This window comes from Mytilus edulis, chromosome 3 (assembly GCF_963676685.1).
Source record: "Mytilus edulis chromosome 3, xbMytEdul2.2, whole genome shotgun sequence".
Classification (NCBI taxonomy): Eukaryota; Metazoa; Mollusca; class Bivalvia; order Mytilida; family Mytilidae; genus Mytilus; species Mytilus edulis.
Window position 1 is genome coordinate 22,958,002 of NC_092346.1, and position 16,419 is coordinate 22,974,420.

Consider the following 16,419-nt stretch of genomic DNA (forward strand, 5'->3'; position numbering starts at 1 on the left):
ATAAATTTGTCGTAATCTTTAACGGTTGCGAAGGAGTCGTGGACACAAGGGAAACAGTGTTTGGGGAGATAACTCCTACAAAGAAAAGTATTCGGTTACGCAGGGTTAATTTCAAAAGCGCATAAACTGTTTGATATCATATACCAAATATCTAAGCGACATATTGAGAAACAAATCAGTCAAAAATCAGTCACACTTAGAAAACAGAATAATAAATCTGTCACTCTAATTATAATTGTCAGATAAGACATTAATATAACCATATGTCTGAGTGTAATCAAATTTTATGTATAGAATAAACCATTTCTGATCAAGGAGAAATATCTCACATTATAAATACCACTGGATATCAAAAAGGGGGGTACCTCAACAATGAGAAGAGCTAAAATCGTCAAAATTGAACTTGACCTTCATATTGTTGCAGGACACAACATATTTAAATTTGAAAAAGTTTCGTCAAAGGGTTTTCATGTTATTGTGGAGACACTGTTTGGCAGAATAAAAAATGTTCAATTTTTTACCCCAAATTGGACCATCTTGAATACTGTGCCCAAAATCAAATATCTTAATACATGCTTAGATTCAGCATATCAAAGGACCCCCAACCATTTTTTTTATCAAATCAAACAAAGTTTAATTTTCGACCCTTTGGACCATTCCTCAAATCGAAAATTTACATATATTCTTATATCAAAGAACCACTAGTATTTAATTTTTTGTAATAATAAAATTTGTATCTTCGACTGTCATGACTGTTTGGACCCTAATGTGGGCCAATTGAAGACAGGCCTCAAAGTTGAAAAATAATCCAAATACACAATCAGATTCAGTATATCAAGGAATACCAATATTTTTTTTTTTTAAATCAAATAAATTTTGGACACTTTGGACCTCATTATTAATATTGATCAATTCAAAAACAGACCTAAAATTCAAATTAGATTCAGCATATTAAAGACTCCTTTACACCTACTGAGTTAAGATATATGGGCTAATGATTTAAGACTACCTTTGTAAACCTTTCATATTTTACCTTTTTCTCTTGGCTTGAGATTGGCTAATGCAATAATATCATGTCCCTCAATAACACACTGCATCATATTATAACAGCTATCCTTTCCACCACTTATCAAAGCTACAGTCCTCATTTTCCTATGCCTATCTGTAAAAAATCAAAAAATATTGATCTTTCGAAAGTTTTTGACTTTCTACCACACCACATTCTTTTAAGTAAATTATCTGCCTACAGTCTTTCTTCAAAATCAGTGAAATTACTTTAAAATTATCTTACAGATTGAAGCATACAAATCAAACTTCAGGGAGTACTCTGCAGTTGGGCTGACATTCAGAAAGGGGTACCCCAAGGCTCAATCCTTGGATCTCTATTATTTAATATTTTTTATAAATGACATATTCTATTTTATTGAACATGGTACTCTGTATAATTATGCTGATGATAATACTGTTGTATGCTGACAACAATTTTGAAAATTTATTATGTACCTGGTACACCTGAAAGAGAAAGTGTTGTTTTAATTGATTGGTTTAGTTTTAATTGTATGCAGGCAAATCCTGATAAATTCCAAGGCATTGCAGTTGGAAATAAAACATTTGCTAACCAGATGCTCCGCAGGGCACAGCTTTATACGACCGCAGAGGTTGAACCCTGAACGATTGGGGCAAGTATGGACACAACATTCAAGCTGGATTCAGCTCTAAATTTGAATTGTGATTAAATAGTTGACACAGCATAGGTTTCTGACACAGAATGAATGTGGTCTAATGAACTTACAATATTTATTTTGCCTTTGAACAATTCACTATGCTGTTGAATATTAATCCTCTCAAAAAAATGTTTGAAGAAATTTTCTTTTTATTTATGAAATCTGAAATGAGAAAAATTTAACCCCCCCCCCCCCCCCCCCCCCATTTTTTTTCACATCCCCTTTTCCCTTTTTCCAAAACTGATCTCAATTCAAATTTCTAATGGAGCTGCAACAATAACTACTCATTTAAATACATCATAAAATATTAAAATGTAAAATAAAGTGCTTGTTATTACTGAATGGTATAAATTGTTTTAATTTATCAGTTGGTAGTAAAAGTAAATATACATTGTATATTGTATAAAAAAATGATTTAAGTTGATTCAACTGCTATTCTGGACAAAGAAAGATAACTCCAATTGAAAATCTCTTGCTATTGCACAATATTGTGCAATTAGATATTTCTTGCTATTGTGCAATACTGTGCAATTGAAAATATTTGCTATTGCACAATACTGTGCAATTGAAGATTTCTTGCTATTGAGCAATACTGTGCAATTGAAAATTTCTTGCTATTGCACAATACTGTGCAATTGAAGATTTCTTGCTATTGCTGAATACTGTGCAATTGAAAATTTCTTGCTATTGCACAATACTTAATATATAATAATTTTGGATCCTGATTTGAACCGACTTGAAAACTGGGCCCATAATCAACAAGAGTGCACATGCTAAAATGTCTCGCCTTCTATACTAATTATTGATATTATGTTGATAGTCCTAAGTATAAAGCTAAGCTTTATTACAACTGTCACATAAACTTAACATTAACCAAGTTAACTAAACAAAGACCAATGAACCTTGAAAATGAGGTCAAGGTCAGATGAACCATGCCAGGCAGACATGTACAGCTAGCAATGCTTCTATACAACATATATATAGTTGACCTATTACTTATAGTTTAAGAAAAATAGACCAAACCACAAAAACTTAACACTGTGCAATGAACCGTGAAAATGAGGTCACGGTCAAATAAAACCTGCACGACTGACATAAAGATCATAAAATATTTCCATACACCAAATATAGTTGACCTATGGCATATAGTATTAGAAAAAAAGACCAAAACTCAAAAACTTAACTTTGACCACTGAACCATGAAAATGAGGTCAAGGTCACATGACATCTGCCCGCTAGACATGTACACCTGACAATCATTCCATACAACAAATATAGTAGACCTATTGCATATAGTATGAGAAAAACAGACCAAAACACAAAAATTTAACTATAACCACTGAACCATGAAAATGAGGTCAAGGTCAGATGACATCTGCCAGTTGGACATGTACACCTTACAGTCCTTCCATACAACAATTATACTAGCCCTATTGCTTATAGTATCTGAGATATGGACTTGACCACCAAAACTTAACCTTGTTCACTGATCCATGAAATGAGGTCGAGGTCAAGTGAAAACTGTCTGACAGACATGAGGACCTTGCAAGGTACGCACATATCAAATATAGTTATCCTATTACTTATAATAAGAGAGAATTCAACATTACAAAAAATCTGAACTTTTTTTTCAAGTGGTCACTGAACCATGAAAATGAGTTCAAGGACATTGGACATTTGACTGACGGAAACTTCGTAACATGAGGCATCTATATACAAAGTATGAAGCATCCAAGTCTTCCACCTTCTAAAATATAAAGCTTTTAAGAAGTTAGCTAACACCGCCGCCGCCGGATCACTATCCCTATGTCGAGCTTTCTGCAACAAAAGTCGCAGGCTCGACAAAAATCATAAGTACATGTTAAGATTCAGCATATCAAAAAAGCCCAAGAATTCAACTTTTGTTAAAATCAAACTTAGTTAAATTTTGGACCCTTTGGACTTTAATGTAGACCAATTTGAAAACAGAACCAAAAATTAAGAATCTACATACACAGTTAGATTTGGCATATCAAAGAACCTCAAAATTATTCAATTTTTGATGTAATCAAACAAAGTTAAATTTTGGACCCCGATTTGGACCAACTTGTAAACTGGGCCAATAATAAAAAATCTCAGTACATTTTTAGATTCAGCATATCAAAGAACCCCAAGGATTCAATTTTTGTTAAAATTAAACTAAGTTAAATTTTGGACCCTTTGGACCTTAATGTAGACCAATTTGAAAACGGGACCAAAAATTTAGAATCTACATACACTTTTACTAAAGTTAAGTGCGAAAACTTAAAGTATTCGTACGATGACGACGATGACAACGACGCAGACGACATCGCCAACGAGATACCAATATACGACCAAAAAATTTTCAATTTTTGCGGTCGTATAAAAAGCCTGTTTTTAATATATAGTTAAACAAAAATATCTTGTGATGAGATTTTCTAACTTTTAGGTATTGACAGTGATAATCACCACATTTGTTGTAAAGCATCTCAACAACTGAATGTTTTACAGCGCATTGGCTGCTACCTTTCTAAAATAAATAAATTAACCATTTTCCACACTTTTATTTTATATAATTCAAATTTTTGTACTTTGGCGTTGCATTTTTTTAACAAAAATAATACCATTAAATTAGAAAGCAAGAGTGCACACACTGACAATGACTGAAATGTCTCGTCTTCTTTACTAATCATTGATATTACCGGTATGTTGACAGTCCTGAATATAAAGCTTTACCACAACTATCATATAAACTTAACATGATCCAAGAAAACAAGGTCAATATATAAAAAAGAAGATGTGGTATGATTGCCAATGAGACAACTATCCACAAAAGACCAAAATGACACAGACATTAACAACTATAGGTCACCATACGGCCTTCAAGGTCATATAAACCAAAGAAAATACATGTTCACCTTACAATCATTCAATACACTAAGTATAGTTGAACTTGACATATTGCTTATACTTATAGTTTCTAAGAAACAGACTAAACCAAGACAAGAGGCTGTCACAATGACAGCAAACCGGATTTATTAATATTTATTTGTGTCCTGGCAATATCACAAGAACCATTACTGATGAATGGCGAAAGTGAAAATCGTCAATATCAAATTTGACCTCCATTTTGTCATCAGTATCAACATCTTAAAATTTGAAAAGCTTAGATTGAATGGTTCATGAGTAAATGCAACAACGTGAATGGAAACGCCATTTCACAATCTTTCAAGAACCATAACTCCTGAACGGTAAAAGTCAAAATCTTCATTATTGAATTTGACCTGTATTTTGTCATCAGTAACAACATATTAAAATTTGGGAAGCTTTGGTAAAACAGTTCATGCGTAAATGCACGGACACGACTGGAAACACCATTTTTCAATCTTTTAAGAACCATAACTCCTGAACGGTAAAAGTCAAAATCGTCATTATTGAACTTGACCTCTATTTTGTCATCAGTAACAACATAATAAAATTTGGGAAGCTTTGGTAAAACAGTTCATGCGTAAATGCACGGACACGACTGGAAACACCATTTTTCAATCTTTCAAGAACCATAACTCCTGAATGGTAAAAGTCAAAATCGTCATTATTGAACTTGACCTCCATTTTGTCATCAGTAACAACATATTAAAATTTGGGAAGCTTAGGTAGAACAGTTCATGCGTAAATGCACGGACACGACTGGAAACTTCATTTTTCAATCTTTCAAGAACCATAACTCCTGAACGGTAAAAGACGTAGACACTCTTTCCAAATGGATTAAGGCAGTGAGGTATTGATACAAATCAGAATTAAGAAACTGAATGGGTCTATCAATGCCCATGGATGCTACGTCAATCTCTAAAGACCCAAATGTTGCAAAACACTTATCCTACCTCCATGACAAATGTGTTGTTGTCCCTGCAGATAAAGCCCCAAACAACATCGTTTTTGTGTGTAAAACACATTACATTAACTGCTTGATAAACGAATTAGGTATTGACAGTTCACTTGGAAACTCAACATATTCCCTCACGACACTTACCAAAGAGGAAGTACTGGATAATCATAGGTCTGTTCAATGTTCCTTTGGAATTTCAACCAAAGATGAAGAATTGTATCTTCCATCACAGTTTTGGATACCTAAACTAAGGTGTCCTTACAAACAACGGTATATTGCTGGGTCTTTCAAGGGCTCCACAAAACCTCTTTCTAAATTATTAACATCTATTTTATCAGCAATTAAAGATGGGCTTAAAAGTTATTGTGAAACTGCCTATTCTAGAGGTGGTGTGAATCAGATGTGGATACTTAAAACTCCAAAAGATCTTTTAGCATATGTTTTAGAGTACATACAATCTAACTCTTTCATCTTGCAATAGTACTAAAACATTTGACTTTTCTACACTTTACACAAGTATTCCACATTTCAAACTAAAAGACAAATTGAAAGAGTTGGTATTGCTTTGTTTCATAAAAAAGAACGGCCAACATAGTTACAAGTATCTTGTCTTGGGGAGGGATAAATCCTACTTTGTAAAGGATCACTCTTGATTCAAACAAAAAATTCTCTGAAACTGACATTATCAAGATGCTTGATTTCTTGCTTGACAACATATTTGTTACGTTCTGAGGACGTGTTTTTGAACAGACTGTCGGCATTCCAATGGGAACCTATTGTGCCCCTCTTCTTGCCGACTTGTTTCTTTATTATTATAAGGCTGACTTCATACAGGAACTTCTTAGGAAGAAAGATAAGAAGTTAGCAATATCCTTTAACTTTACTTTCCGCTCTATAGATGATGTTCTCTCACTACATACGTAATTCAAAGTTTGGTGACTATGTTGAACGCATCTATCCCATCAGACTAGAGATAAAGGGTACAACAGATACAGTTAAGTCGGCCTCATATCTTGACTTACATGTAGAAATTGACAAAGAGGGTCGGTTTGAAACAGAACTTTACGACAAAAGAGATGATTTCATCTTTCCAATTGTGAACTTTCCATTTCTAAGTAGCAACATTCTAGCAGCACCTACATACAGGGTATACCGGTATATCTCCCAATTGATACGATATTCCCGTGCTTGTATTTCCTATCATGATTTTCTTGATAAAGGGTTGCTGCTCACAAGGAAGCTATTAAACCAAGAGTTCCAAATGGTGAAGTTAAAATCATCCCTTTGTAAATTTTACTGATGCCATCACGAGTTGGTTGACCGTTATGGAAAAACGTTTCACAAATGATATGGGATATCAATGGATATGTTCCTTATGTCGTAACTACAATCCCCTTCCTTTTCATGAATGTGACCTACCGGATTTGTTATAACATGAGCAACACGACAGGTGCCACATGTGGAGCAGGATTAGCTTACCCTTCCGGAGCACCTGAGATCACCCCTAGTTTTTGGTGGGGTTCCTGTTGCTTATTCTTTAGTTTTCTATGTGTCATGTGTACTTTTGTTTTTCTGTTTGTCTTTTTCATCTTTAGCCATGGCTTGTGCAAAGTTAATAATTCTTCACGCTTTAGTGGATTCAATCAACAATATGACAACTGGACACATTAAACAAAAGTCGGCACGTGCCATATAAAATGTTAATAGCCTCTTTCATTTCAGAATATATTTATACCAAAAATTAAATATATGCTCTTTATTCAAAGCTTTATCGTACTGGATAACCTTGGTGCTTATATGACTGTTCCTTCATAGGCTTAGTGCAGTTTCAGGAGCCTAGTGCACCAAGGCAGCTTAGGTGGTGTATAGATATGTACCCTGTCCATACACAAAATATAGTTGACCTATTGCATTTAGTTTAAGAAAAAAAGACCAAATTTCAAAAACTTAGCTTTGACCACTGAACCATAAAAATGAGGACAAGGTCAGATGACACCTACCAGCTAGACATGTACATTTTATTTTGTACACCTTACAATCATTCCTTACACCAAATATAGTAAACCTATTGCATACTGACAGTATAAGAAAAACAGACCAAACACAAAAACTATATAACAACTAAACTATGAAAATGAGGTCAAGGTCAGATAACACCTGCCAGCTAGACATGTACACCTTAGGTAGCAATATACAGTTTAGGAGTTTTGTTTCACATTTTGGCCCCCGTGGATTTTTCAATGAAAGTTATTGTGTAATAAAATTCATTTTAAGACAGCTGAGTACTACTTAAGCCTTCAAAGATGGTTTATAAGAACATCAAGATATTTTTTACATGTTTTATGGGCTATTTTCTGTTTGACTCTCCGTATTTTCATAGCTAGACTGGCCATCCGTCCAGAAATTATTGCAATATTTTATAACAAATAAATGCAGATTGTTGCCATGGATACACCCAAAAGAAATTATATTTTACCATTTGATATACTGGATATAAAATCTATGGAAGATTCTTATTACATACATATATGACACAAACAGTCATGACAGTAAGCTTAATATTGCAAGAGAGCAATTAAGAGGGATGGTAAAATTTATGAGGGAAATTTTTTATATTTTTTTTAAATATTTTTTCCTAACTGTTTATTGCTACCTTACAATCATTGCATACACCGAATATACTAGACCTATTGCTTATAGTATCTGAGATATGGACTTGACCAACAAAACTTAACCTTGTTCACTGATCCATGAAATGAGGTCGAGGTCAAGTGAAAACTGTCTGACGGGCATGAGGACCTTGCAAGGTACGCACATACCAAATATAGTTATCCTATTACTCTTTATAAGAGTTTGAATTTACAAAAATTACCATTTTTTTTCAAAGTGGTCATTGAACCATGAAAATGAGGGCAATGGCAATTGACATGTGACAGACAGAAACTTCGTAACATGAGGCATCTATATAAAAAGTATGGAACATCCAGATATTCCACCTTCTAAAATATTAAGCTTTAAAGAAGTTAGCTTAAGCCGCCACTGGGTCACTATCCCTATGTCGAGCTTTCTGTGACAAAAGACACAGGATAGACAAAAATCAAGACGGCTTTGCGATTAATATATGAAGACTATGTTAGTTCATATGATGAACTACTCTTACAAGCAAAGGTTCCATTACTGAAAATAAGACGTATGTGTAACATGGCTATTGAATGTTTTAAAAATTTATATAAATTGTCACCACCATGTTTACATGATTGAGTTGTATTGAAAGATTGTAAATATAATTTTAGATATTTCAATATTGAGGGGGGATAGGACCTTTATCGGGACTCCGGGATAGGGTGTTTTTAAGCTCAGGATTTCGGGATTGACCCTATCGGGATCCGGGAATTCTTTTTTTCCAATTTCGGGACGTCAGGATTTAAGTTATTTAAATTCGGGATTTCGTGTTTTTAAGCCCAGGATTTCGGGATCAGGACCCCTCCTATCCCCCCTCAATATTGTAGCTATACCTAGGGTTCGGACATCAACCTATGGTAAGAACTCTTTTAAATATACAGTAGCTGTTTTATGGAATGATCTACCTGATGACTTTAAAAAAAATGTTAATTTTAGTCAGTTCAAAATTATTTAAAGTCCAATGTCAGACTTTTTGAACTGACTTTTATTTATAAATTTTAAAAATTAGCAATTTTTCTAAAATGGAAATGACTGAATGTTGGATGTGTACTGATTGATAATTTTGTCTTAGATGCATGATTTTTTTTATAAGTTGTTGGTGGCTTTGAACTAGCTGTCAGTACCTGCGAGTACTCTCAGGTCTGTACTTAGTGTCTGTTTGTTGTTTGGATGTACAAGTACCCAGCCATGTCAACTTTTATTTGTAGTATTTGCATTTTTATCCATCTGATGAGTTAAGCCTTTTTCAACTGATTTTTATAGTTAGTTTTGATGTTGTACTGTGAACCACTGTCCCAAGTTAGGTAGAGGGTTTGGATCCTGTTGACATGTTTAACCCTGCCACATTCTCTATGTATGTGCCTGTCCCATGCCAGGAGACTGTAATTCAGGAGTTGTCATTTGTTCATGTGTTACATATTTGTTTTTCATTCATTTTTTGTACATAAATTAGGCCTTTAGTTTTCTCGTTTGAATTGTTTTACATTGTCATTTCGGGGTCTTTAATAGCTGACTATGAGGTATGGGTTTTGCTCATTGTGAAAGGCTGTACGGTACCTATAGTTGTTAATTTCTGTGTCATTTTTATCTCTTGTGAATAGAATGGTTGCAGAAAAATGAAAAGAGTTTTTATTTGGTCACCATAATTAGGGACAGATCCTAAGTTGTGGTGTTGCCCATCATTAATATTTGGCATTGCTAAGTAATCAGGTGTTAGTCCATTTCACAATTTTATATACATTACTTCTTCTTCTTCTGGTATACAGTTACAGCTTCATAAATATTGAAGATTACGTACTGTTGCATGCGCGGAGTATATGATTAAAAATATGAACAAAAATTTATCTTTAAATTTGTAGAATACTTGGTAATATTTACATAAAAGAAAAACAACAAGTGATTAAAAAATATGTACATTGGTATTTATAGAATTAAATTATGTTGTGGAGAACAGTTGGTGTTTCAATGGTTTAACATGCTACCACAACTTGTGGTAACATGTTCCATTAATTGGATGATTGTTTGCAGAAAGAATGACCATTTGTAACTGTCTTTAGAGGTGGATATTTGATGTTCTAGTATCTGATGGTATGAGGACTAGTGATGGTATTGCAATGAGTCCATGGATGACCTTGTAGAACATGATAAGTCTGGGTTTGAGGCGGCGCTCTGTGAGTGAGGGCCATTGTAGTTCGTTTAACATGGATGTTACACTCCTGGTGTTGTGGTAATTGTTACATACATATCGGGCTGCACGCCTCTGTACCATTTCTAGCTTATTTTTATACTCTGCTGTGTATGGATCCCATAAACTACGGGCATATTCAAGTTTTTAAATGGTTTCTTTTTCTGTGTGATGGTTAAAATAGTGTATTTTCATGGATGGAAGGCCATGAGCCAATCAGCCTCCTATCAGCTGCTGCATTAAGATCTTTTTGTAAATTTATGCAGTCTTGTTGACATGTAATTTCTCGGTATATATTCGTATAATACTACTGGTATTTTATTCTTTTTGTAAAAGATATCCATTTTAAAGATCTAAAAGATGATAACATAAAATTTCTTGTATATCTGATAAAAGCGCATTAGAGTTGTCTCTGTTTGTATTAAATAAAGCTTATTTATTATTTATATTGTACCTCGTGTCTTCGTGTTTTTCCTACTTTCATTTCACAGATACACACATGAAATTGATTGACTCGGCCTGTAACAAACTCGGCCAATAACAAAATCGTCCCATGCACTGACCCCGCAAAATAAGCAAATCACAAAATAGATTATGGGGTTGGGGTTCGTGTTGTTTATTCTTTAGTTTTCTATGTTGTGTCATGTGTACTATTGTTTTTCTGTTTGTCTTTTTCATTTTTAGCCATGGCGTTGTCAGTTTGTTTTAGATTTATGAGTTTGACTGTCCCTTTGGTATCTTTCGTCCCTCTTTTATAACAAACTCGAATACGCCGACTATAAATACAATTTCGGCAGTGACTATTTGACCAGCACCGAATGGGTTCTCAACTAAAATTTCAAATTATCATGTACTGTTTTGTTCATACATTCTGTGAAATAACTAGTTACCGTTAACGTGAGGGTACCCAAGTTGCATCTATTTTTAGTTTTTTAACCTACGTTTATTTATGCTTCAGACAAAAGTTTTCATTATGTGTTTATTTTGTAGATGTATCATTATTTACTATTTGGTTTCACCAATTTAATTTCAAATGAGGGTGGTAAAGGAGGGTACTGAACACGGAAACACGTGAAATAAAAATCGCTAAAACGTAGCACGAAAAATAAAAATCGGGAAAAACAAGCACGAGAAATGAAATCGTAAATATTAAGAAAAAAAGTACCAGCAGTTATTACTCAGCCGTTCTTTAAGATCATGTAGACATTGTTAATGAACATAAAGACCATGTGGTCACCTTTATAATAATAATGATTCTGAAATTCAAAATTGTGTCACTTTCACTTATAATTTAAAGCATAGAGTGGGGTGCTCATTTTCGCCACATCTTTCCATGTTTTCTACAGTTTATGTTCAGGTCTAAATGTTTTTGAAGTATACTGATATTTCTATATGAAGATAACTTCAAATGCAAAATATACTTAAGCTTGAAAACCGGTTTGTTTTAAGAAAATCATCTGAAAAGTTAGATTAAAGGGTGTTTGAAATTTCCGGATGTTTTGTCAATGGGGGACATATATTCGCCGTTTTTACACATCTATTTAAAACCAAATAACCGCAGCTTTTAACAATTTTTATCAAATCAATTGCATTATATATGAATAGCAGACATTTCAAAGGTATAAAGAATTTAAAATTAGGGCATTCAGTCAAATATTTACTTAGAAATACCAAGGACGTATATTAGTTATACGTCCTTGGAAATACTTCTTTGAAATCGTGTTTTTTATTCAGGAAACTGTCCGAAAATCGTTGTCCGTTTTTCGGTCATTTTCGGTAGGAGCCGCAATTTTGTCTCAGTTTAAAAAAATATTATATTTGTTATAAAAATATAATTTACGGGTACATTTCTTCCATTTCAGCTATCCTTTGAAGTTTTTACACCTCAAAATCCTTAAACGGCGAAATTGTGTCCCCGGCGAAAATGGGCACCCCACTCTATATTTTTTTTACAGAATTTTAAAGCATATATTTTTTTTACAGAATTTCTGTCAATATTTTTGGTATAAAACTTATAAATCCCTTTTTTTTTTGTATTTTACTGTTCAACTAAGAAACATAGGCTTGAGTTTAAAGGCTCTCTTAATTTGAAGAAATTTGTTGAGACTCTTGGTCACACTTTATAGAATATAAAATATATATGATCAGTACTATTTATTTATAATAATTATATCAATTTTCAGAAAGATTATTGAAATTGTATAAACTATGTTTTATTGCATTAAATATAATCAGAAGTGTTTATAAAAAAATTCTGCATGTAGTATATTTCATCCGCCAGATCTAATTTCTTTCAATATAGCTAGGTTTTTAATTTTACATGTAGGTGTCATTATCAAAAATCTGAATTGTTTGGTTTTTTTTACTGCAGTAATATTTTGTCTTTTAATATTTACATTTAATAAGTCCTTCTCTGAAAAATAGGGGGAAGTATATCTTCTTTATATTATCATAACATAGTTATAAATCGAGTTTCGTTTATTTTCTTTCTAATTTTTGTAAAGTAAACCCTTTTTTAATTTTTATGCATTTTGCTGGGTTTTTATTTTATGACTGGTGATATTAAGGGGAGATAACCACTTGCACAAATCGGCATAAAAACCACCGCTTCGGTTTGAAATCAATTTGACGTTTGCGTATCCAACATTCTATTGACGAGATATTCATATCGAGTGTTTGTCTTAATGAGATGCTTTATTAAATTTAAATTCAGCCCATCATTTGTAGTTTCCTCGTAAATATTTAGATTTTTCGTTCAGGAGACTTGACAATTTTCACCCAAACTCCAAGTTTGCAGATAAAATAAAGAATAAAGGACTTTGATTTGATGTGTGAGCTTTAACGGGAATAAACTATGGATACTCAAGATTAGTTAGGTCATTAAGTTTTTATTACGACCATAGTATTCAGTGAGTTAAAATGAGGTTTGGATCATCCGTTTTTTTACTGAATTTTCACGGTCACGTGACTCTATTGTTGCTGATAAACTTGGGGTCAAACCGTGACCTGCTTTCCAACTGGTATTTGCTAATTTTAAAAAGATGACGTTTTGATGACGTCGCATGGCGACGTTTCCGTACATTGGGCCATTCCAGTTAATATCTGCTAAAGGGGTATGGATGGTCCTTTCTGAGGGGTGTAAAATTTATACATCTCAGGGGTGATTTTTTTTTTTTCATCTGACACGAACACTTATACGCAAATATTTCTGAGGGTCTTGCAGCAGTAAATATTTCAAAATAATTACATCTTAGGGGTTACAAAAAATACCTATTTCAGTTCTTAGGGGTGCTCTGGAATGTAGACAGTTTCGTATCATGCATTATCTGGTATCAGGGGCGGATGCAGGAATTTTCGAAAGGGGGGGTGCTAACCCAGGGCACCCAGGGCAAAGGGGGGGGGGGGGGGGGTGCAAAACATATGTCCCGATTGTCCCGATACAAATGCATTAATCGGCAAAAATAAAGGGGGGGTGCGCACCCCCGGAACCCCCCCCCCCCCCCCCCCCTGGATCCGCCACTGGGTATTGTATTTAAAATTCTGATGGGTACAATCCTTGCAGTAAAAAGTTCTGATAGGTCAATTTTTCACATGAAAGCCCATCCACTCAATATGAACAGAAACTCTACATCTGATAGGTCTTAATTTATAGATCTGATAGGTAGTTTTTCATGATGTTTTTTTCTGATAGGTATGAAAAAAAATCTCCACATCCATCCCCACCTGTCGGAAATTAACTGGAATGGCCCAATTTTTGCATACATCATACAGAAAGTATACTATATTAAAAACATATTTTATTTATCTTTTACTTTTGCAAGACGGAATGATTAGAAATGCGTCTTTTATGTATGTACTGATGCAATTTTTAGAATGAAACTTAAAAAAGCGCCCGCTCTTGACGGATTGAATGTGGAATTTTACAGAACATTTTGGGATGAACTTAAAAGTCTGTTCAGGACGATATAATACAATTTGAAATTGTTGTGTCTAAAAGAAGCATTTCTAATGCAGCCATCAAAAAAGGTTACTAATAAAATCATTCCGTCTTGCAAAAGTGTTTTTAATATATATTTTCTGTATGATGTAAACATTTGGGTAGTGTGCATAGTTACAGACAAACCTTGCAAACTGTATTAAATGTAAGTTCAAGATTCTGTCATTCGTGAAAAATGATACAATAAAAAAAAATCTGAGAACATACATGCATCCTCTATAGGTAAAACACTCGGTACATTATAAAAGTTCCACCTTGAAATTGTACACTGTAGAAAGAGGAAGTCGGACTATTGTGCTTTGCGTGCCTTTAGATATTTTCAAAATACCAAATTTAGCAACCTGTCATTTAAAAAAAAGTCTTGACTGAATATGCCCACTTTTGGTATATATATTTTTATTAAAGTTGACATAAAGAAAATGTAGCACTTCGAAATAAGTTGTATAAACCCTCAGCTACATCCTATACCGATTACGTGAGGGACGGGGAATCCGGGTCTGTTCGCGCCCAAACACGTTCGCACCCATTCACGTTCGCGCCCTTTCACTTTCACACCCTACACGTTCGCACCCAAAGTTCGTTCGCACCCTAAAAGTTCGCGCACAATTTTCAATGCTATTATTTATATAATTTGGAATCGAGTTTTGGTAAGTGTATTGCTATAAATAGTTTTTTTTTATTGTTTCTATATATAGTGAGATTCTGACAACGTTTTTTAATGTGTTAAATACATCTTAATCATGTTTAGGCAACTGTGCTGCTCTATATAAAAGGCCCCATTGAAATGATTTTTTGGGAGTTGGGCCCATTTGGGAAATGCTGTTGTTTAAAGTTGCAATTAAGAAAAAAAAAATATGTATACAACCTACATTATTTAGTTCAGACTCGCCAGCTCCGCACGGCAAAGTTCGCCACTGGACATGGCTTAAATGAAAGAGTATAACCCGGGAAAGGCCCCACTGAAATGATTATTTGGGAGTTAGGCCCATTTGGGAATTGCTCTGGTTCATAGTTGCTGTTAAGAAGGAAAAAATACGTATACAACATACATTATTTCGGTAAGACTCGCCAGCTCCGTACGGCAAAGTTCGCCACCGGACACGGCTCAAATGAAAGGGTATAACTGGGGGAAGGTCCCAATGAAATGATTTGTGGGAGTTAGGCCCATTTGGGAATTGCTGTGGTTCATAGTTGATGTTAAGAAAAAAAAATACGTATACAACCTACATTATTTCGGTAAGACTCGCCAGCTCCGTACGACAAAGTTCGCCACTGAACATGGCTCAAATGAAAGGGTATAACTGGGGGAAGGCCCTACTGAAATTATTCTTTGAGAGTTACGCCCATTTGTGAATTGCTGTGGTTCACAGTAGCTGTTAAGGAAAAAAATACATATACAACCTTCGTACGGCAATGCTCGCCATCGTACATGGCTTAAATGGAAGGTTTAACTGGGGAAAAACCCCACTGAAATGATTCTTTGGGAGTTAGGCCCATTTGGGAATTGCTGTGGTTCATAATGCTGTTAAGAAAAAAATAGTATGCAACCTTCATTATTCCGCTAAGACTCGCCAGGTATGTACGGCAAAGTTCGCCACAGGACATGGCTCATATGAATGGAGGGTATAACTGGAGGAAGGCCCCACTGAAATGATTCTTTGGGAGTTAGACCCATTTGGGAATTGCTGTGGTTCATAGTTGCTGTTAAGAAAAAAAGAATAAGTATACAACCTACATTATTTAAGTAAGACTCGCCAGCTCCGTTAGGCAAAGTTCGCCACCGGACATGACTCATATGAAATGGTATAACTGGGGGAAGGCCCCAATGAAAGATTTTTTGGAAGTAAGGCCCTTTTTTATTTCTGTGGTTCAAAGTTGCTGTTAAGAAAAAAATACGCATACAACCTACATTATTTCGGTAAGACTCGCCAGCTCCGTACGGCAA

At 34.4% G+C, this 16,419-nt stretch overlaps 1 protein-coding gene across 1 annotated transcript in view; it reads right to left on the bottom strand.

The window, feature by feature from the left end:
* LOC139514224 (uncharacterized) overlaps positions 1-11,010 on the bottom strand; it is a 145,624-nt gene extending 134,614 nt beyond the window's left edge. The window contains exons 1-2 of the mRNA XM_071303076.1: positions 10,932-11,010; positions 1,034-1,162 (exon numbers count right to left, since the gene is read on the bottom strand). Coding sequence (XP_071159177.1) covers positions 1,034-1,148 — 115 coding nt within the window. The 5' untranslated portion in view covers positions 1,149-1,162; positions 10,932-11,010. The remainder of the gene's footprint in view (positions 1-1,033; positions 1,163-10,931) is intronic.
* Positions 11,011-16,419: the final 5,409 nt, after the last annotated feature.